Source organism: Carassius auratus, unplaced genomic scaffold (assembly GCF_003368295.1).
Source record: "Carassius auratus strain Wakin unplaced genomic scaffold, ASM336829v1 scaf_tig00214714_1_2670353, whole genome shotgun sequence".
Taxonomy (NCBI): Eukaryota; Metazoa; Chordata; class Actinopteri; order Cypriniformes; family Cyprinidae; genus Carassius; species Carassius auratus.
This window is the reverse complement of record NW_020527778.1, coordinates 2,551,802-2,575,459: the sequence shown is the minus strand read 5'-3', so window position 1 is coordinate 2,575,459 and position 23,658 is coordinate 2,551,802. Positions and strand designations below refer to the sequence as shown.

General features: G+C 37.8%; 2 protein-coding genes across 2 annotated transcripts; one reads left to right on the top strand and one right to left on the bottom strand.

The window, feature by feature from the left end:
• Positions 1-12,862: 12,862 nt before the first annotated feature.
• Positions 12,863-19,192, bottom strand: LOC113092650 (carbonic anhydrase 2-like). The gene is made up of 7 exons (XM_026258328.1): positions 19,047-19,192; positions 18,043-18,240; positions 17,172-17,290; positions 16,987-17,079; positions 16,498-16,560; positions 16,236-16,391; positions 12,863-14,629 (listed from the first exon to the last, which is right to left on the bottom strand). The coding sequence occupies exons 1-7, from the start codon at positions 19,078-19,080 to the stop codon at positions 14,510-14,512; spliced, it is 783 nt and encodes a 260-aa protein (XP_026114113.1). The 5' UTR covers positions 19,081-19,192; the 3' UTR covers positions 12,863-14,509.
• Positions 19,193-20,443: 1,251 nt separating this feature from the next.
• Positions 20,444-21,565, top strand: LOC113092800 (uncharacterized protein C8orf59 homolog). The gene is made up of 3 exons (XM_026258538.1): positions 20,444-20,810; positions 20,895-21,011; positions 21,234-21,565. The coding sequence occupies exons 1-3, from the start codon at positions 20,700-20,702 to the stop codon at positions 21,300-21,302; spliced, it is 297 nt and encodes a 98-aa protein (XP_026114323.1). The 5' UTR covers positions 20,444-20,699; the 3' UTR covers positions 21,303-21,565.
• The last annotated feature ends 2,093 nt before the right edge of the window (positions 21,566-23,658 follow it).

The following is a 23,658-nucleotide window of genomic DNA, read 5'->3' as shown; positions in this document are numbered from 1 at the left end:
TATTTCTTTAATAATTTTTTAAACCTAATTTTACTTGATAAAAAACATGTAATATCCGATGGCAATTTATTCCATATTTTCATTCCTCTATACATTACAGTCCATTGCTTGACATTAGTTTTTGAAACAGGAAGCAAAAAATATCCCATTAATGCATGCCTGGTGTTAAAATTATGACCAGCATTACTATACAAAAGTTTAGAGTACAATACACTTGGATTTCTCGATACTGAAATGTTTCTTATAAAACATAGCAGAGAAAGAATTACCCTGTCCTTCACCAGTAGCCAACTTAAAATGTTGTGGATTCTCATAATATTAACCTTTCTCTTACAATTCAGAATTAGTCTTGCAGCTCTATTCTGGACTAACTGTAATTTTTCTAAATTTTTACTTGATGTACTTGACCATACCACTGGGCAGTAGTCTAAATGAGTAAGAACCATTGTTTGCACAACTTGAGAGATGCAATACTGTGGTAAAAATTTTGCACATCTCTTAATAACTGATAGGCCTCTTCCCATAACTGTTACCATATTTTCTGTCTGTTTTAACCACTTCAGCCTATTGTCTAGAATAACTCCAAGAAGTCTAACGTCCTCTACCTGTTCAATAGCCACACTCTTTACAGACAAATTTAATTTTGGTTTAAGTTTAAGTTTAGAATTTGATCCAAACACAATACTTTTAGTTTTTGTCCAATTTAAAACCATCTTATTATTCCATATCCACTTTACCACTAATTGTAACTCCTCATCTAAATCCACAGATAATTTATCAATTGATTGTGCTGGTAGATATAATGTTGTATCATCTGCATACATAACTGCCTTTGCACTCTTTAAAACCAAAGGAAGATCATTGGTAAAAATAGAAAATAATAATGGTCCAAGACAGCTTCCTTGAGGAACACCACATTGCAACTCTTTCACTTCCGAATAACTTCCATTATAGAATACACATTGCCTCCTATTAGTCAGATAACTTTTGAACCAATGCACAGTTTGAGAAGTAAATTTATAACATTTCAATTTTTCTAATAGTAATTTATGATCCAGTACATCAAATGCGGAGCTAAAATCCAACAACACTGTTCCTATTAAATTATTATCATCAATCGATACTAAACAATCATCTGTTATCTGTGTTAATGCTGTTCCAGTAGAAGATTATTCTGAAAGAAGAAAGTCACATACACTTACAGTAGGATGCTTCAAGGGTGAGTAGAAGATTTTAATTCTCAGGTGAACTAACCCTTTAATTTGTCCAGGAATGAGGATTTGGGCTATTTTGGAAATAATCCTTATACAAAGATTGATTTTTATCATTTCAGAATCCCCTCATTTCAGTGTCTCCATGTGTGTGATGAATGCACAGCATATGTCTTGCATGTGCCATGCATGTATTTTCTTGTATGTACAGATGTGGTTACTTATGTGGAAAATCTGAAATGATACTCTCCCCACTGATCTTTGAGGTGCAGGTCAGATGACTGCCAACAGGTGGTAATTTGAGGAACTTGAACCCCAAGCTTGTAAAGAGACTCTAGCATTGCATATCTTGGGCATATCTGAGTACAGACACTTGCTCTGTCTTGCAACATGCTGAAGAGAAGATAATAAGGTAGAAAAAAGATTAAAGACTGGGAAAGAATGAGAAAGGGAGATCTGAATGCATAATTTATCTTCATTAAGGGAATAGTTCACCCAAAAATAATTATTCTGTCATTTTTAATCAGCCTTGTTTCATTCCCAACATGTGTGACATACTTTCTTCTTAGGATTTTCTGGTAACACTGTGAAACACTATTCACAATTAACCAGTTGTTTATTAGCATGCATATTACTAGCACTTTGGTTGTTTTCAGTTCTTTTAAAGCCCATGATAATGCCCTTTTCTGCATGATAATATTTCAGATCCCTTAAAGGGGGGGTGAAATGCTCGTTTTCACTCAATATCCTGTTAATCTTGAGTACCTATAGAGTAGTACTGCATCCTTCATAACTCCAAAAAGTCTTTAGTTTTATTATATTCATAAGAGAAAGATAGTCTGTACCGATTTTTCCCGGAAAAACACGACCAGCTGGAGGCGTGACGTGTGGGCGGAGCTAAAGAATCACGAGCTAAAGAATCACGATGTTTACTTGATGTGCTTACGCGCCGATAGCTAAGTTAACAACACAGAGATATTTGAAGCAGTTTTACTCGTGCAGTTTGATGACAACATCGCATGTTGTTTACTTGATGTGCTTACACGCCGATAGCTAAGTTAGCAACACAGAGATATTTGAAGCAGTTTTACTCACCGCCTGCGGTTCCAACACACGATCGTGACCCTTTTCCGTTGGGACTGCATTATCCTTAAGAAATAAACAATGTGCAAATCCGGCATCAAACTGGGCCTTGTTTGTAAAACAAGCATCTTCGAAATGCAGGGGAACAAACTCAAACACTTGCACAACTCCGTTGATGCTCTGTAAAAATAAACTCCATCCACTGGTCCCTTAATGCTGTTTCTCTTTTGGTAATCTGTGCAGGGTTGTCTTGCCCTGGCAACCAAAAACATTTCGCGACATTTTGTGACATTTCGCGACGCTCTAGCTCTGATCAGTGAAGTCTGTTGTGCTCTCAGTGCTCTGCTATACGGGAGCGCACGCTCTTCCGGCAGACGTGCCCTCAGGACCCATATAAGGAAATTCCGCTCCATCTAACGTCACACAGAGCCATACTCGAAAAAAACTTTCCAAAACTTGTGACAAACCGGAAGGAGTATTTTTGGAACAGAAATACTCCTTCAAACGTACAACTTAATTTTTGAAACTTTGTCCATGTTTAGCATGGGAATCCAACTCTTTAACAGTGTAAAAAACTCAGTATGCATGAAATAGCATTTCACCCCCCCCCCCCCCTTAACCCTACCCAATGCCTAAACATAACTCCTACAACAACTAACTTGCTTACTATCTCTAAGCAGGAAAATAGGATCTTATTGAAGCTAAACTCTTAGTTATTGTTCCCTAATCTGAAGTGTTGCAAATTTAATAACAGTGATCCTTAGCAACTTATTTCACGTATTCTGAAGCCATGTGAGAGCTTTGTGTGATTTTCAATGAATAATGTATTTCAGACAAAAACAGATTAAAAGGGCATTATATATATATATATATATATATATATGTGTGTGTGTGTGTGTGTGTGTGTGTGTGTGTGTGTGTGTGTGTGTGTGTATATATATATATATATATATATATATATATATATATATATATATATATATATATATATATATATATATGTGTGTGTGTGTATATATGTATATATATATATATATATATATATATATATATATGTGTGTGTGTGTGTGTGTGTGTGTGTGTGTGTGTATATATATGTTTATGTGTGTCTGTGTATATACGATGGGTACAGAAAATAATCACATTTTTTTGCTTTGAGGCCAAAATGAAGACGTACACCATTTTTGTTTAATCCAGTTATATTTATATATATTTATCCAAATTATAACACCCAAGTGAAAGATATAACACCAACATACCATAACAAACAGTCAACAGCAACCAATAAATATAAAGTAAAACAAAAAAAACATCACAAGATTAAAATCCAACATCCAAAGGATAAGTAAAAACTTTCAGAATAAACAGTTGTACTAATTATAAGAAAATTACCTTTAAAAATAGAGTACCGGTATGTATTCTAGTTTAAATCTACTGATGCAAATACATAAAGAACAATAAAATAAACACTTATAATGGTGCTTACCACTGGTCTGAAACAGCAACAAATAGCAGGGTTTTTCCCACTAGTGTCTTGCTTTTGTGTGACACAGGTACTAATGCTCTGAATATACTGCATGACTCATGCAGGCCACTTTTATTAAACCTCTGCATTGCTATTTTTATCATTTATTTATTTCTTTGTAATTTTGTAGCTTGACAGCCCCAGTTCTTGTTCACTTCCATTATATTGAACATGTTACACAAAATCAGCTTTTGTGTTCTGCAGAAGAGAGTTTTTTCATATTTGATGCCACAAAGGATGAGTAAATAATGAAAGAATTGTCATTAATTTATGAACTTTTTTGTGTTCTATTTCATCTGCCTATATTCATTTTAGATTATGTGTTTGCGGTAACCTGCAGTCAGGAGCTGTGCGTTCATCTGTTTAGGGAAGGTGAGCAGTTACTAGGTGATCCATTTGCAGAGTGAACTGTAGTGTCTCAGGTGACACACTCTCCTCCTGTCACACTAACGCCTCTGTGCTCTTGCCAGGATGGATGGAGAGAGTGTCTGCTGAAACCCAAGCTCACATAATAACAAAAAGTAGGAAAGAGAAAGCTTGGCTGGTCTAGTTACACTGGCTGTCTGAGCTGATTTATCTTTATACTCAGAAAGAAGTTTCAAATTATCTAAATATTTAAATGAACATCCAAGGTTCCATGCAAGTCTGCTTATTAAAACAATTCCTTCACAGGAGATGATCCAACTGTAACTGTGTCACATCCACACAAGGAGAGGAGAAGACGGGTAAGTACTTTCGTGAAGCTTTATTAACATGGGATTTCAACAGAGCTGGTAAGTGTGGTCACAGACGGTGAATCTTCAAGCACTGATCAATAGGTGAGTTCAAGTACAAAGCTAGGCCTGACAACAAAGAGTCACTTCCCTTAATCGCTGTATCTGAATCTCCACAGAGTCACAATACGGTCCACAAGAAGCAGGCAGAAGATCCACAACGAGCGTCCATGTAATCTTGATTCCAGCCGGTGAGTGAATGAGTGAGGTGAGTATTTAAAGGTGTGGTGATTGCTGGTACAGGTGCAGGTAATCAGTATTCAGGTGACGGTTCACGTGAGCGGTGCATGGGAGATTGAGTGGATGGTGACTGGCAATGGTGACTGGGGCTAAGGGAACGAGCTGAGGGTGTGACACTACCCCCCGCCCCACGGGTGACTCCAGGCATCCTAGAGCGGCGACGGGGACGACCACGACCTCTGGGAGCCGGGCGGTCCGGGTGTTGTCGGTGGAAATCTTCGAGGAGAGCCGGATCCAGGATGTCATTGCGTGGTATCCACGACCTCTCCTCGGGACCGAACCCCTCCCAATCTATGAGGTATTCCAGGTGGCCGTTCCGCCGCCGGGAGTCGAGGATCTCTTGGACCTGGTAGATGTTGTCTCCGAGGATTTCGGGTTGGTCTGGAGAGGGAGGCGGTTCTGGTTCTGTGGAGGAAGGAGAAACTGGATCAGTGTGACGTTTTAGCAGTGAGACGTGAAACGTGGGTGAGATCCGGTAGTGTGGTGGTAGGTCCAGGCGGTAGGTGACGGGATTTATCTGAGAATGGATGGTGAACGGCCCTATGTAGCGGGGACTCAGCTTTCTGCAGGGCAGTCGGAGGCGGATATCCCGAGTGGAGAGCCAAACCTTGTCTCCAGGTAGATAGACGGGATTAGGCGATCTGCGTCGGTTAGCGGTCTCTGTATGCCTCCGAACTGCCCGCTGGAGATGGACGTGAGCTGAGTCCCACACCCTCTCGCTCTCCTGGAACCAGTGATCTACCGCGGGCACTTCAGAGACTTCTCCTGACCAGGGAAACAGCGGTGGTTGATAGCCTAAAACACATTGAAAAGGGGTTAAGCCTGTAGTGGTTTGGCGAAGGGAGTTTTGGGCATACTCAGCCCACGGCAGATACTGGCTCCAGGTATCCTGGTGTTGGGAGCAGTAAGTACGGAGGTACCGTGAGATCTCTTGAATCTTCCGCTCGGTCTGGCCGTTGGTCTGAGGGTGATATCCAGAAGATAAACTGACGGATGTTCCGAGGAGTTGGAAGAACGCTCGCCAGACCCTGGAGATAAACTGAGGTCCTCTGTCCGAGACAATGTCCTCTGGAGTGCCATAATTCCGGAACACGTTGGTGAAGAGGGCTTCGGCGGTCTCGAACGCTGTGGGAAGACCCTTTAATGGGATTAGTTTGCAGAATTTAGAAAAACGATCAACAACAACTAGAATGGTAGTGTACCCCCTTGAGGGGGGAAGGTCAGTGGCGAAATCCACCCCTAGATGGGTCCAGGGTCGGCGAGGAATGGGTAGTGGTTGTAATTTACCCACGGGAAGTTGACGAGGTGTGGTGGTAACGGCGCAGACCGAGCATCCGAGGATGTACCGGGTAACGTCACGAACCATGTTAGGCCACCAGTACTTCTGCTGGATGAGCGAGAGGGTTCGCCTGCTGCCAGGGTGTCCTGAGCCAGGTGACGTGTGCGTACTTTCCAGTAGGGGGAGTCGCTGGTTGGTGGGCACGTACATTAGACCCGTGGGTACCTCCGGAGGTGCAGGCTCCTCGAGGGTGGCGGCTCGAATTTCCTCGTCGATCTGCCAGAGGATAGGCACGAGGAAAACGGAGGGTGGTAGAATTGAATCAGGCTTGTTGGTGTCTGGATCTGGTGAGTACATACGGGACAGAGCATCTGCTTTAGTGTTCTTGTGACCGGGTTGATACGTGATCTGGAAATTAAAGCGAGCAAAGAAGAGTGACCACCGAGCCTGACGAGCATTGAGTCTTTTGGCATTCTGCAGATATTGGAGATTTTTGTGGTCGGTGACAACAGTGAATGGGAACTGAGCTCCCTCTAGCCAGTGCCGCCACTCCTCAAGGGCAAGTTTAATGGCCAACAACTCACGGTCTCCGATTCCATAATTGCATTCGGCAGGAGAGAGTTTTTTAGAGAAGTACGCACACGGATGGAGTGAGCAAGGTTCACCAGACCTTTGAGACAACACGGCTCCAATGCCGTGATTGGCCGCATCAACCTCTACGACGAACGGCTTGGACGGGTCAGGATGTCGAAGAATGGGTGCCGAGGTGAAGAGGTGTTTAAGATGGCTGAAGGCCTCTCGAGCTTGGGGTGTCCAGCGCAGCCGGCGTTGACCTCCTTTTAGAAGGGATGTTAGAGGGGCCGAGTGCAGGCTGTAGTTCTTGATAAAGCGCCGATAGAAATTGGCAAAGCCAAGGAAACGCTGGAGTTCTTTCACCGTTGTGGGCTCCGCCCAGTTGGCCACAGCATCTACCTTGGCTGACTCCATCTGAACTCCCTCCGCAGAGATCACGTATCCGAGGAAGGAGACGGTAGTGCAGTGGAACTCACACTTCTCAGCTTTTAGGTAGAGGTGGTGGTCTCGGAGTCGTTGTAAGACGTGGTGGACATGAGTTTGGTGTTCTTCTATGTTCCGGGAGTAGATCAGGATATCGTCTATGTAGACAATGACGAATTGGTGGAGATAATCACGGAATATTTCGTTCATGAAACTCTGGAAGATGGATGGACTGTTAGCAAGCCCATAGGGCATGACCTGATATTCGTAGTGCCCGGCAGGGGTGATGAAAGCAGTCTTCCACTCGTCTCCCTCTCGGATACGGATCAGATTGTAGGCACTGCGGAGGTCGAGTTTGGTGAACACCTTGGCTTCACGCAGTTCCTCCAGAGCCGCCGGAACGAGTGGTAATGGGTAGGCGAACTTGACGGTGGCGTCATTTAGCACTCGATAGTCGATGCATGGTCGAAGTCCGCCATCTTTTTTGGGGACGAAGAAGAAACTGGACGCAGCTGGAGATGTGGACGGTCTGATGAACCCCTGATCGAGAGCCTCCTGGATGTATTCCTCCATCGCCACCTGCTCAGGACGGGAGAGTGGATATATTTTCCCATGTGGTAGCTTGGCACCTGGCAGCAGGTCGATACAACAGTCCCAGGGCCGATGTGGTGGTAAGCGGGTGGCTTGTTCCTTGCTGAACACATCGGAGTAGGAGGAGTAAAGAGCAGGTCTTCCTATGGAGGTGGAGTGCAATTGAAGGTGCGGTGGCTCGGACTGTGAACTCTGGATAGGTGAACGGTGAATGTGACTCTGGCATCTCGGATCCCATGCCTGGATCTCCCCTGTGCTCCAGTTGATTTGTGGGTTATGTTGGGCCAGCCACGGCCTACCCAGGACGACGTCAACGGTAGCGCGAGGAAGTACGAGGAGGGCCAGTTGTTCCCGGTGTCCGTGGGGCAGAACGAGTTCCAGCTCGTGTGTCCTTCTAGTTATTTTGCCTCCCCCTAACGGTGATCCTTGGATGGTAGTGATACGGTAGGTGGTCTCATTCTGGGTGATGGGTATACGGTGCTTGGTTACGAAGTGAGATGAGATGAAGTTGCTTGCGGCTCCGGAATCCACCAGGACATGGATGGAAAGATTACGTGAGTTAATTGTTATCTGGGCTTTGATATGAGGTATGTGAGATACAGATGGGGTAATGGAAACTGTACTCACCATTGGGCGAGGCGGACGGACTGGGCAGGCGTGGATCAGGTGAGTGGCCTCGCCACAGTATAAACACAGCCGCAGCTGGATGCGGCGTCTCCGTTCAGAGGCATCTAGGCGGTAGGAGTCGGTGATCATGGGCTCCTCCTGGTTTCGTTGAGGCGAGGGCGTTCTGGCTGATGGAGAGATGGTATATGAAGCCGGGGAGGCACAAGCCGAGAGGTGCTGAGCAACATTTATAGTTTTTCTGATGAATGTCTCGAGATTGACATTATCGTCGTAAATGACCATTTGCTTTCTGATCTGGGGCTTTAAACCTTTACGGTATGCAGCTAGCAGGGCAGTTTGGTTCCAACCACTGGTGGCGGCTAATGTCCGGAAACGGAGAGTGTAGTCGTGAACTTCCGTGGCTCCCTGGCGGAGATTTAAGAGTTCATCATGGGTTGAAAGAGGAGTTAGAGCCATCCCGAACACTTCCTGGAGGTGGGTGGTGAAGGCATCGAATGAGGATAGAACCGGACTCTGGGAGTTCCAAAGAGCCTCCGCCCATTGTAGCGCTCGTCCGGTGAGGAGAGAGATCACAAAGGCGACTTTGGTGGCCTCATTGGGGAATTTACTGGTATTCGCGTTGACGAACAGTGAGCACTGCAGTATAAACCCACTGCAGCCACTCGGTTCACCCGCATAGCACGCGGGACGTGCAAGGGGCGTGCTGTTGGTGGTGGTAGCACTAGTTTCGGTGGGTGGTGAAACTGACTGTAATACTTGGCGGAGAGCAGTCACCATTTCGGTGAACGGGTCCGAAGCCGCTCCCTGAGCAGCAGCGTTAACATCCATGGGAGACATGAAGTTCTGTTTTCCGGGGCTGGAATCCTGTCACATCCACACAAGGAGAGGAGAAGACGGGTAAGTACTTTCGTGAAGCTTTATTAACATGGGATTTCAACAGAGCTGGTAAGTGTGGTCACAGACGGTGAATCTTCAAGCACTGATCAATAGGTGAGTTCAAGTACAAAGCTAGGCCTGACAACAAAGAGTCACTTCCCTTAATCGCTGTATCTGAATCTCCACAGAGTCACAATACGGTCCACAAGAAGCAGGCAGAAGATCCACAACGAGCGTCCATGTAATCTTGATTCCAGCCGGTGAGTGAATGAGTGAGGTGAGTATTTAAAGGTGTGGTGATTGCTGGTGCAGGTGCAGGTAATCAGTATTCAGGTGACGGTTCACGTGAGCGGTGCATGGGAGATTGAGTGGATGGTGACTGGCAATGGTGACTGGGGCTAAGGGAACGAGCTGAGGGTGTGACAAACTGATTCTAAAACTCTTAGATTATGAATTAAGAAAACTGGTTTTGGGTTTATGGAAATTGACAAACATATTAATGTCTACTCAACTGAAAGTAGGAGTTAGAGAAGTGTGAGGTGGGAAGAACCTATATATATATATTTAAACTTAAAGGTGCCAAGTGGGCTGACCAAAGTAGATCTCTCTAGATAAAGGAAGGTTTATGTGCCATATTTAGAAGATGAAAAGTGTCACAGTTATGATATGATATCCTATACCAAAAATTATTGAGAAAAACATTTCCATCAGATAACACATTCAGTGAGAAATTTCTTCCTTGTATGCTGCTATTTTTAAGGTCCAGTGCATTCACAGGCAGTATTATTGATTCACTGAACATGTATACTACTAAATAAGATAAAAAACAAGATATTTACATCAGCAACAGATGCAATGCTTGCAAAATATCTATCATGTGTCATATTTTATTATATTCTATAGTTTTCATTTTAATATAATTTTTAGTAATTTTGTTATATGTTTTTGTCCTTTTTATTACTTTTTGTTATTTAATATATAATATTATTTAGATTTTTTTGGTAATAATATTTATGCTTTAACTTACATTTATTTAATTTGACATTTCTCCTTTTTTATATTTATATTTATATTTATATTTATATTTATATTTATATTTATATTTATATTTATATTTATATTTATATTTATATTTGTTCAGATATTTTTACAGGAAAACCAGCCTGATATACTGATTCAGAACAGGAGGATTTGCACTGCACATTACAATTTCAATAGACCTGCTAGTTTGGTCTTCACGGTGTCCTCGAACCTTGTGGGCTGGTGCCATGTGAACCCCTTAGAGCAAATTTTCCCAAGCTCTCCATGACAGATTTATTGAGCAATTTACAGTATAGAGAGCCATAAAAACATCAAATGTGTTCTCACAGAAGACCTCTAGCCCAATTAAGAGGATTTACATTAGGCATCACAGTACACATTAACTACAGACAGTGAAATTCATTAAGTGCAACAGTAACAGCAACTACGTCTTTAAATATATTTCTTAATGTGCAATGATACGCCTGCTCTCTCTGAATCGGATTAGCATGAAATTAGCCTGCGGACATGGCTGTTCCTGTCTGAAACTGTGTGTGTGTACGTCCTTGACTGTAGGTCATGTTCCATGCCGCACTGCTGTGCACATGCCAGGATGCTCTTTGAGATTTACTGCAGTATAGATTAGCTGCTTGTTGGCGTGTTTGTGAGTGAGAGATTTATGCTGTTATTCTCATAGTGTACATAGTGTTCTTATGTAATCCAGCAATTCCTGGGATCCTGTGTCTGATGCCTTGTCATGAAAGCAGTGTGTGTCATAGTGACGTCATTAACATAATCTTGTTCCTTGTCTCTCACTGTGAACTTTAATGTCAGTGTGTGATGCCGCACCGGCAGGTAAATCAATGTTAATGTAAAATGAGATTGAATTATGATGCCCTAATGCTTGTGAATTAAAGAGTCCCCTGACTCCCAGCCCTGACTGTACCAATATACATTTCTGATATGGTGGATAAACACTGAGGATGGCATGGCATATTTGGTTTTACTAATGGCTTTATGATCCACTGGGAGTGAAACAATGTAATTAAATCATTAAAGGTGCTGTAAGCAGTCTCCAAATCCCAGGCCTTCAAAAAATATATGAGCAAACTAGCTATTTCATTGTTAAGTTATTTTACTATTATTTTTATTTGAGTATTTACTTGTTTTAGTATTATTTATATATTTTATCATTTTAATATTATATTAGAAATTTGTTTCTATTAATAATGTATTGTTATTTTTTTAAATGTATATTAGTAATAATTATATTAGTAATTCTTTTGGTAGTTTTGTTATGGGCTTTTGCCTTTTTTGTTATTTTTAAATATTACTATTTAAATTTAGTTTTTATTCATTTCCAGGTTGTAATTTTAGTGCTTCAACTTGAATTTCATGTAGTCGACAAGCTAGCATTTCAAAATTTCGTTTAGTTAAATTTTTCATATATTTACATTCACGTTTTTTATTTCAACTGTTTCATTTAATAAAAAAAAAAAAACGTTTTTTAATTGTTTTAGTTTTAAAGATAATAACTATGCAGCAAATCTGATGTTGCACACATGTAACCTGATGTGGCAGATCGCGTAAAATGATTTGTGATTGGTTAGAAATGTGTAGGCTGCTCTTCTGGCTCCTTTTCTACTGTTTACATAGCCTAGGGCTGTCATGATATCTGACCCTAAATATATTTTATTGTGATATTCCCAACATAAATCACTTACAGAGCCTATAAACTTAGCGATAACTCAGCATAGTTGCTAATCATTAGCTAGTCAGATAAAAAAAAGGTCAACGTCCTAGACTGCACTAGAATGGAAATGTTTCACAGGAGTGTAGGTTTTATTCAAGTTGTAGCCTCTATCAAAGTAAGTGGCTATTAATCTATCTATTAGCCTGTGCTTTAAATGTTACAGATATTTTACATATATAGCATTTGAATGACAATGAATTTGCGTTTCTTGTTTACAGCTGCGTGATAATGTCATCAATATCACGGTCATCATGGATTGCATTCGGGAGTGATCATTTGTGTAGCTAATTTCATTTAAATTGTGTCCTTTGTGCCAAATAGCAGTGATATGAATAGAACTTTTGGGCCAATTCATATTCAGAAAAAAATCATCTATATTATCTCTTTATTATAAATATTGATCCTTCACTGGGAGTTTGATTGACAGGCGATTGACTTTCTGTGGTTGAAACAAGATACCTTCTGATGTTCATTCATGTTTATTTTGTGCTATAATTATAAAGGGAAGAGACAATCTCTCACGACACATTAAAGAGCCACAAAACAGTATTCATTGTTTTAATTTCTTTCAGAAATTTGAAGCAGTCCTCTTTGCTCAACCATGTATTTTTCACTGCGTTCGAACATGATGTGTGGCATTATATGCCATGGCTTGTCGGACGAAATAACACTAACTAATTGAATCAGCATTGAACTTAATAATAACACTGTTGTCTTTTGTGGAGGGGCTTTATAGCAGAAATTGAGAGTATTATTTTCAAGTTTATGAAACTGCTTTGTATAAAACTTTGTATTGTGCTGTATAAATACATAGCTTGATGAGAATTAAGCTATATGCATTCCTGAAAAAATATTTTGGCTAGGATGCTTGGAGAAAACACATACTTATTCAATCACTGCATAGCACCTTTTTATTGCTGAAATTACATCATGTTCCCATATTAAAACAATTATCTTTCACATAGGTCATTAGTAAATCATCACAAAAACACAACACAGAATAAGCATAAAATATCTATACTTAAAATATCCTCTTTGAAAATAGCATGACAGAAAATGGCTGAACAATATTGCTTAACGAAGCACTCAAACTCAAGTAAAGTACAATAACAAGTGACACAACATATTTCAAACCTGTTGTCTTTACAAACACATAACTTAAGACTTGGTCCCAGTGCTTCAGATGAACTGATGGTGACCTCCTTGCTTAACCTGCAAGATTTGTCTTATTGGCATGTTGGCTTTTATTAAGACTCACTGTGTTACTTGTGCATCGCTTTGCAATACAGCTGAAGAGGTGAATTACTTGTAGTCCAAGATTAAAGCATAACAAAACTAAACAAAAAATTGCACATTAAGGAATTACATGCAGTTATTGCTACTGTTTTTAAACTGAAATCTTGTGCATGTTAATTGCTATAAATGACATCTTTCAGAAACACATGCAGAGAAATGCAATTACAATCTGAGGCAGAAACTCCAAATTAAAGCTGCTCTGATTGTACAGTATGTGCTAGATTTAGTGCGTGACTTCCATGCTTGCCGACATGGAAGTTTTGCCACGTGTGTTCATTTATCATAGGGGATTTTCTAGATCTTACAGCCTGATAGCAGTGTGCATTGGGTTTCCTCAAGCTTCAACACTGCTGAGACAGCCAGAGATTACAGCCTGGCAGGGAAGGACAGCAGCACAGATGGTATCTGTTCAGGAATCTACCGATCTGATTTACCTTTGTGTTTTAATCTGAGATGCTGGTCTAGGCTCTAGAGCAGAGGTGCTCAAACTTTCATACAAAGGACCAGAAATCAAACTTCATATATTGGCCAGAAGTAAAGATTATATTAAACACAACTATACAGAATAATAATAATAATAATAATTGGTGAGAAAACTATTTTTTCATAGATATTGCTACTGAATTTCCCAAATAAAAATGTCCTCAATTTATTTATTTTTTTAAGTAGAAAGAATGAAGTAGTATTTTCTGGTTTACAGTGTATATTATTTTATATAATTGTTTCATTGTAATCATTTTTTTTTTATTAAATTCACTACAGCATTTTATACCATGAATGCAATGTTAGTAATTTTGGATAAAAACATCTGCCAAATGCATACATGTAAGTATATAATATGGAGGGCCAAATCAAAGGTCGTCATGAGACAAATGGGTCCAAATTTGGGCATCTCTGCTCTAGAGCAATACAAATAATCCATTTACATATTAAATACCCCATTCATCTTTCTGTCTGTTTGTATATCACATGTACATCAGAGCATCATAAAAAGTTGCCACCATATTCTAAATCCAAATTATTTCAAGCATTTGCACTAATGAAGTAAAGAAAAAGAAAGAAAGAGTGATGAACAGTATAAATAAGTTTCCCTGCATAGCCTCTTTACTCTCCAAACAGAACATCATCACTGCAAGGAGGGTGAAGGTGCTTTGAGGCCCTTGTCCTGGGACCCTGCTTGCATATACTGCTAAAGAAGGGAGGGAAGGGGAGAAACAGGGGTTTGGGGGGGGGGGTCCTTCATTTGAAAGATGCACGGACCCCACGACCTTTCAGAGGCTGAGGAGGGCGATAGTTGTTCACCATGCAGCAGGCCTTCTCATTCTCTGCAGTAAAAAGCAGAGATCTGAATTTTTTCATCTGCAGAGGAAGAGATTGAAAGAGAAGCAATGAGTTTTCAGCATCTGCTACAATTTATTTAATAGAACTGACACTGAACTGACTAACATAGAACTGACTCGGGCTGAATTGAACTGAACTGATTCAACACTGAACTGACTCGGGCTGAATTGAACTGAACTGAATCAACACTGAACTGACTCAAGATTAATTGAACTGAACTGAATCAACACTGACCTGACTCAAGATTAATTGAACTGAACTGAATCAACACTGAACTGACTCGAGATTAATTGAATTGAACTGAATCCACATAGAACTGACTTGAGCTGCATTGAACTGAGCTGAATCAACATTGAACTGACTCAGGCTGAATAATAACATTCTGTAGAGGTGCTTAGCACATTCTGTAGAGGTGCTTGTTTCACAGTTGAAGAACTACACAGTAAATGAACTGAAATAAATCAAAACTAAACTGAGTTGAGCTGAAAAACTATTTCTTTTTAGTGCTGCTTTACAGCAGAATTTTAATAATTGATATTGTCCTCTATTACTGTAAAGCTGCTTTGAATATTTTTGTATTCATGAAGTCAATAATTCAGCAGGCAACTATGAAATGTGCCATGAGGTTATGTGCACATTTTAACCTTGAAGCAGTGTTCCTATGCAAACATTCGACAGGGTCATGTTCATTTTCACATAAGGGCTGGATGCCACAGAGGTTGAATGGAGAAAAAAAAACAACTGACTATGAATAGGTTTTGTATATTTGTTTACTATTTCTTCAGATGACAGCAAATGTTTAGCTGGTTTTGAAAGTGGAAAGCCTAAAGACTAAATAAACTAATAATAATGTAAATCATAATTGGATGTTTTTTGCTAGACTGCATGCATATAGGTAGGTTACATGATGTTCTAAGTAGTGATTGCATTATATAAATACAGTTTATATATATATATATATATATATATATATATATATATATATATTGATTCATATTAATTGAAATTAATTAATGCAGTTTCTAAACTTAAACTTAAAAAGTTGTATTGGTGCTAAAAAAATGTAATATATTTTAAATATTTTTTTAAATATTTCAACATACTTAATCATAAATCCTTCTAATATGCTGATTTGCTGCTCAAGAAACATTTATTATTATTACTGCTTAAGATTTTTTAGATTTTTTAGGATGCTTTAATTAAATAGAAATTTCAAAAGAATTTTTTGTAAAAAGCACTTTTGTAAAAATTGTTAGTCACTTTTGACCAATTCATTTGTTCTTTGCTAAATAGCAGTATACTGTAGATTAAAGAAAAAAATAGATAAAATCTTGCTGACCCCAAACTTTCGAACAGTAGTGTATTTGAAAGTTATGTACAATTTGAACCTAAAAATACTTACATTTTTAAGTTAAAAATGTGAAATAAAATTTTATGTTCACATTTTTTTTACTTTAACAAGCCTGTATTTTTTGAGTCAACAAGGTGTTCTTTGCTCTGCTTTAGAATGAATAAAATGCTCATCCAAATCTCTACTATGTGAAATACCATACTTCACTATTATGCACTTGACTTATAAATTCCACATCTATGCTTGTATTACTGGTATAAATTGTGTCAGGACCTGCTCTGCGCTGACACTGATTGGCTGCTTGCAGACGATCCATGTGACACTCTCGTGCAGAGGAGGGGTGGTCAGAGACCCCAGGTATGTCCAGTAATCCAGAGACTTCGGGAGAAGGACTGTTGGGTCAAAGTTTGTGAATGAGTCCTGCTTTCCCTACAAGATTACATACACAAATCGATCATGAATGAAGCAGAATTGATTTCAATATTTGGCATGAAGTAAAAATGACAACAAAATGTAAATTAATTGGTAGACATGCCTTGAACTTGATAGCATCCACAGCATCCAGAATCTTTTGAAGATTAGGATTTTTTGCTCCATTCTAAAAAAAAATAAAAAAAATCCTAAATATTTTTTTTTCTTCAGTCTAACTTTGTTCTTCAGTTCTAATTTGCAGGATGAATGTGACTAAAGTACATTATTTTATTTTAATTATTACAAAATATAATGAGAAAAACTGATGAAACAATTTTTAAAAAAGGCCTAAAATGAAAGACTTAATCATACAAATTTTAAAAGACTGTAAGTGAGGCACAATATTTTTTATTTTATTATATTTTACTTTGTTTTTGCGCAAAAACGTCATAAGCAAAAGTGATGCAACTATTTAATGACAAAGTGATTAGTAAATAGGTCTTAAAAATAGAATACTTCATTCTAATTTGAATTTTTAGTGAATTTGCCCAGTGTTTGCTTACAAATAGGCCCAAAAAACAAATAGGCCCTAAAAATGTACAACTGCACAGACCTCTAGAAAAACTCCGACCACAGCAAGACCATCGGGTTTACTGACTGCTTCCGCAATGCTGGGATATTTTGTGTTCCAGTGGACCAGATGGAGCTAAAGATGAAATGATCAGAAACATGAATGCTTAATTATAAAGAAAACATCTCACGTCTTAATTTTCCCAGCATGCTCAGAGAGCATAATACCTCAGCTGGGTAGCGTTTCCCATCGACTGTGTGCTCCGAGCCCTTGTCGTCACTGGCTCCCCAGTGGAAGTGGAACTGCTTGAGTCTGTATTTGCCTGAGATCGGGCCTTCCGTCAGAGCTAACGTGGACAAACAAAGATAAAAATAATACATATGATGTCAAAGTCTTACATTCTGTGTATACAGGTTACTATTGTTAAACGGGCTAAACATGGTAAAACTTGCTACACAAGTTACACACTGATCCTGTCAAAGTTCACATGAATGACACTTGTAACAAACCATTGACTTCTTAGCAGCTTAAGTTTATTTTGTGTGTATGTGTGTGTGTGTGTGTGTGTGTGTGTGTGTGCGTGTGTGTGTGATTTCTCACAATTTTAAGCGAAAGTAGCTGTGTCTCAGAGGACGAGATAGCTGAAGGGTCAAAGTGTTGCACTGATATTTTAACACATTCAATAAATTTTAGGCTTTCCACCTGCTTAGACATACATTACAATAATCTATAACCTATAAATAAACATAATCTATAAAAACTGTGCTAACTATCTATTTAAAGACTTTTAAACACTCTAGGACAGCATATTGTAAATTAATTTGTAACTATGTAGTTAGAAACCAAAAGCCAACTTTTGAAATGCTTTCCAACGCTTCTCGAAAAAGCATGTTCAGTAGTATGAAGTGATATTCATGATTAATAACGTGGGATTGCATTTTAGTCAGATGCAGCCTCAATATTCAATAACTTTTATTTCTAATTATTATCAACGTTAACACTTCAGTCGTTTCAAGAACCCTCTGCCTAAGTAAAGCTAATGATTAATACAAGAGTAGACGTAGCTTATTATAAAATATTAACAAAGAGGTCACAAACTTGAGCTGTCGACATCATCGGCGAAATTCACTTGGATAGAGTGTCCATTATTTAGGATGTCCAGTGAAGTGGAGGGGTCATACTGCAGTTTAAGCGGTTTTAGTGATTCGTCATAAGATGCTCCACTGGTTTGAATGTCTATTGGAGACTGGCGAGGTCCATTAGCAATCTCATAGTCTTTATACCATTTGTCGGGTCCTGCAGTGGAAGGTGATACAGAGGGTAAACAATATGTATCTGGGACAAAAATGCTTTTACAGGACATTAACTTTTATTTTAAAAACCAAATTCTGCACATTTAAGCAGGGCTATAACTAGCATAGACATCCCTCCAATATACAACAGTTGCTTAATATCCCTACATCCTTGCCTTCAAGGCAAAATAAAATAAAATAAAATATGTAAAAACTATTTGTAAAAGAGAGAGAGAGAGACAGAGAGAGAAACTAATGATATCTTTTTTCAAATAAATAATATAAAAATATATTTATGTGAATTTAAATTGCAGTGTCCAATGTTTTTTCTGCATTTCGGATTAAATAAAAATCCACAATTATGTGAAGAAGAAAAAATATCCTTACATCACTGCCTTTAACAATAATAATAATTATTAATATATGAAATATTTCATGTGCAATTTTAGAGCAAGAAAAATATATATATATTAATTGCACAGTCTACACAGTGTCTATTGCACAGGTATTTTCTGTATTTGGTATGAAATAGAAATCCATATTTGTGTGAAAAAATATTATCCAACACTAAAATCCTTATTTATATGCATAGTTATGCATATGATATACATAATATACGTACAATCTGTACATATTGCACTTGTCATTGATAGTGCTGGCTGTGCAGCAGCCAAGGTGAACATGTCTTGTCAAAGAGGGCAAAGCAGATAACGAGGCAAAAAAGACAGAATCTGTTATACATTTTATATTTACATAGTCTATGAAATCACACATGAATTATTAAAATCATAATTACATGGGAGGTCATACCGTTATGATCTGAATATCCCCATCCTTTATGCATTATGACAGATGCGCAGCAAGACTCTTCAAGTGTTCTGAAGCAAGTGTCAGTGTTCCTCTCACAGATGAGCTGGAGGTTTATATAGCGGCTTTCTGGACGCTGTTTGCCCACATGACCGTGTACTAAGTGTGATCAGCAGCAGGAGGAGCTACAGAGAGATCAATAATGCTCTCTCTCTCTCTCTCTCTCTCTCTCTCTCTCTCTCTGTCTCGGAATGCTGGATCTCTTCTGCTTTGATCTACTTACGTATTCTTGTCGTTCTATGATTGCATAAATAGATACTTGTGGCACTGGTTTTAATGGCAATAGTGCATCAATGATTCATCCTTCTGCAGAGCGAATGAATGGTGGTTTTGCGCAACCCTTGGCTGACACTTAAAAAAAAAAAAAAAAAAAGATATCATGACTTCAGACATATATATGCAAATATGTTGTTGTTTTTTTAAACGGGCTACCTTACTCAAAGGATGAGTGTAGTTCTGTCAAAATATTGCATTTAGTCTGCACGTGTGTAGCTTTATCACAAACGCCCACAGACAGGCTAATAATAGCGTAATTTGTGTAAAGTTGTTATTAAAAGCATATTACAATTATGATAACTGTCCATTATGCTCAAGAATAAACATATTACATTTTAAAATGTAACTAAAATGTATTCATTTTTAATATTAATATGGAAGACTACAGTGAAAATAGCTTGCAATTTCTGTAAATATTGACAATAATGCTATTTAATTTAAGTTAAGTGTATTATTTTAGTGTTTAATTAGCGTGTGTATTATTTGTAAATACATACATTTATTAATGTTCTAGATTTGTAAAGCTCTTCATCAATGTACTTGAATCTGAACTTGCAATATAAAATGATTGCCATCTGGTGGCCAAAAGTCGAAACTACTCTCAACCACGATATTTCTAATATATGAACAAACAAATGAGAACATGCATAAAGAAGGTCAAATGTAGCATGTATATTTGTCTTGTAAGTATATGTGTAGACCAAATATTAATGTATGTATTTTTTTTATGTAGGCTATGCATTATTCTTATAAATAATACATCCATATTAATTTATTCTAGATATTTTTGAACTGTATATATATATATATCGGAACCTTGATTGGAATCTTAAACGTATGTAAATGTATGTATGAATTCACTAATGCTTGAGTTGAATGGACAAATGAAGTGCAAATTCTCGATACTTCGTTCCAACATTTTTATCTCAATAAGTAGTGACCAGTGATCTATAATAGAGAATATTTGTAAAGCCTAGATCATAGATCGTTGGTCGTGACCACAGTTTATGGTCGTGACCTAATTTCAAGATTTTGTCTACTCTCCACATCACTAGATGGCGCTGATGAACTTGTGCGGTGAAGGAAAAGCAGCACAGTAGTCACAGCAGACACGTGGATGTGGAAAAGAGCTGTTGATAGTTGAAACTACGCTTTTCTATTTTTTTGTAATAGATGCAAGGATTTATATGTTGGCGTATTTTTTTTTTTTTTTTTTAGACACTATTAATTTATAATCGAGTGTAATCAAAGCGTCATCTCGCCATCTGTCGATGTTCAACGTCCACTTTGAATTGTCATCAGAAAGTCTACACGACAAATATGGCCAAAAATAAACAGAGAGGTAAAAAGCAGCAGAATGTATTTCAGGTTGCGAACAAACAGTCGAAACCCAAGACCAAAGCGAAACCAGTCAAGACCTCGCTGAAACACGTGAGTTCAGGTTTTCTTTAATTAAAGCCAGTGATCACAGTTTTAGAGGTTTTAAATACAAATAAGCTGATGTTCTTCCCACAGATAAACACTCTGAAAAATGAAAAAGTGGAAAGTTTAAATCAGATGTTCACAGAAGTGCAGCGAGATGTAAAAAGTATATCAAAATCAACATCCAGTGAACCCAAAAAACAACAGAAAGTGAGTGTTTTTTTCTTGCATTTTCCACTTTATTTGTAGCTTTAATTTTGAGGACTAGACATTCTGTAAATGTACTTTTTGTAAAATGTTTTTCATAAAGTCTTTTTGTGCTTCGTATCTAAATCTCACTGTCATGTTTTGTGATTAAGTGCAATGACATTTCATGTCTAAATCTATTTTGTAATCTATTTTGTCATATCTCACACAAACTATATATTTCAGGTGGCCAGAGAAGCTCCACGCGAAGCTGTCAATGTGGACAATGCTGCACAGCTTTTCTCTCAACTGTAGAAGACCATTTTAACATACAGACAATCCTCTAACAAAAACATTCATAATGATAAAAAATGATCTAATTATCAAAATCAACCTCATGATTTCTATTGCCCTCATTGGGCTGCTTTGTATGCAGTTTATTCTAATCACCCAACTAAGCTTTGTGTCCAGAAAATACATTAGAAGATGTCCTTGAGCACTGCATTTTGGGTTTTGAATATGATTTACGTTTGCTGAAGCATAGAGAATAAAGTCATTACAGACTGAATTCTAACAGAGATGTTTGGAAATGAGTGTTTCTTCTGTTATATTGAGCTGTAACAGGCTTTATACTCTTTGGATCAATGTTTGAACTTATGACCTAGTGGAAATAGAGATGCTACTCAAGTTTCTGAAACTGAGATCATTAGCTGGTGTTTTATTTCGTTTATAGAGGTGAGGGCTGAAGAAGTGGGCTCCCTTTTTTGCAGTTCTCAGCACTAAAGCAGGGCTTCAAAGAATCTCTTCAGAGCTTCATCATGACTCTGCTTACAGACAGTCTTGGGAAGGTTACTCTGGAAATGTAATAGGTTACAGATTACAAGTTAACCTATTTAAAATGTAATGAGTAGTGTAGCTGTTTCAGTTATTCTATTAATGTAATTGATTACTTCTTTAAATCTCTAATGTTTTCAGCTGTTAATCATTTCGATACATTTAAAGCAGGCTGGTTTATCCTTAACATTACTGCTCAACATTGGTTCCTCTCAGACTTTAATAATAGTTACACTTTAATAATAAAATACACAAACCCAAATAGGAAATAAAACAGATATCAAATAAACGTGCTATTCTGTGTCCTAAACTCCTGAATCATTGGTGTCTCATATTTCAGGGCAGTCAGTAAATATTCAGTTGTAACCCAATTTGTGATCTTTAACCTTTTCAGAAGTAAATAATTAAATTACTTAATTTTTATTTATTTTTGTAATAGATTACAGTTAAATGTATTAAATTATGTAGTAATTCTATGATGTATAAGTAGTTATTTGGAAACCCAACATGGTAGTTCTTACCCAAAATTTACTTATCCTTAGAACGCATGATTAAAATGGAATTCATTTTTATTTTCTAGCAATGGTTCTCCTTCAATTCCTAAATTTCGTTTTTGTGTCCTTCATTGTGCTGGATTATGATCACAGAAAAAAAAAATGAGTTTGAGAACAAATAAAATTGATGATCGATGTTCTATAGATTGTGAATTAGTAACTAAAATAAAAATGTATACCTTTGTTCAGCAAGGATGCATTACATTTATTAAAAGTAAAGATCTTTATAAAAGATTTCTGTTTTGTATAAATGTGGTTTTAAACTTTGTAAAAAAAAAATCCTAAATAAAATTTTCATAGTTTTCCACAAAAGTATGAAGCAGCACAATTGTTTTCAATAATAAGAAAAAAATTCTGTAACACCAAATCAGCATATTATACTGATATCAGAAGAATCATGTGACAATGAAGACTGGATGATGCTGCAAATTTAGCTTATAGAAAACTGAAAACGATTATTTAAAAGTGTAGAAGTGTTCTTTATTTCCGATATGCTGTGACAACAGCTCAAGACCACTAGAGGCCATACATTTATTATAATAGCACTTACTTGACAAATACTTATATTTTTCCTAAATATATATACACTTACACTTATATATACACTTATATAAAAGTTATTTATTGGCATCGATGGTTCCATGAAGAACCTTTAACATCCATTGAACCCTTCCGTTCCACAAGGTAGTGGGAAAAGGTTATTTAGATTATGTATTCTGTACACTAAGAAAAAAAAATGTTCTTTTTAGAACTGTTCACTTAAAGGTTCTTCATTGGCATCACTTCGAGACCCCTTTGGATAACCTTCATTTTTTGGAGTGTGGGTTTACACTAACATTTTTTTGTTTAAACCTTTCTCCAGTCCGAGAGAATGAGAGAAGTGTGAGAGTTCACTGGTGCATAAATGCCTTCCTGACAGTATCAGGGTTTAAGCAGAACATTTGAGGGTGTAGAGAATAAATCCATCTGCCATTGAGCTTTTAACTGAAAACTGGAATTCATAAACATAACAAAGAAGGATGAAAATAATGAACTGCTTTCTCGTTGTGTTATATTATTATCCACAGTAGCAAAATACCTCACTATTAAGAAAGTAAGCTTAATATCCATAGCTAATGCAAAGCAAATCATTTTCTCTTTTAAATTAAAAACAGAGTGTGTGCAAAAGGCTTTTTTGGACATACTTTTATGAATGATAAAAGTCTGCAGGCACTGATTTGTGAATATTAAGCTGTCAATATATGTCTCATGTCACTCAAAATTGAGTCACCATTTTTTATGTG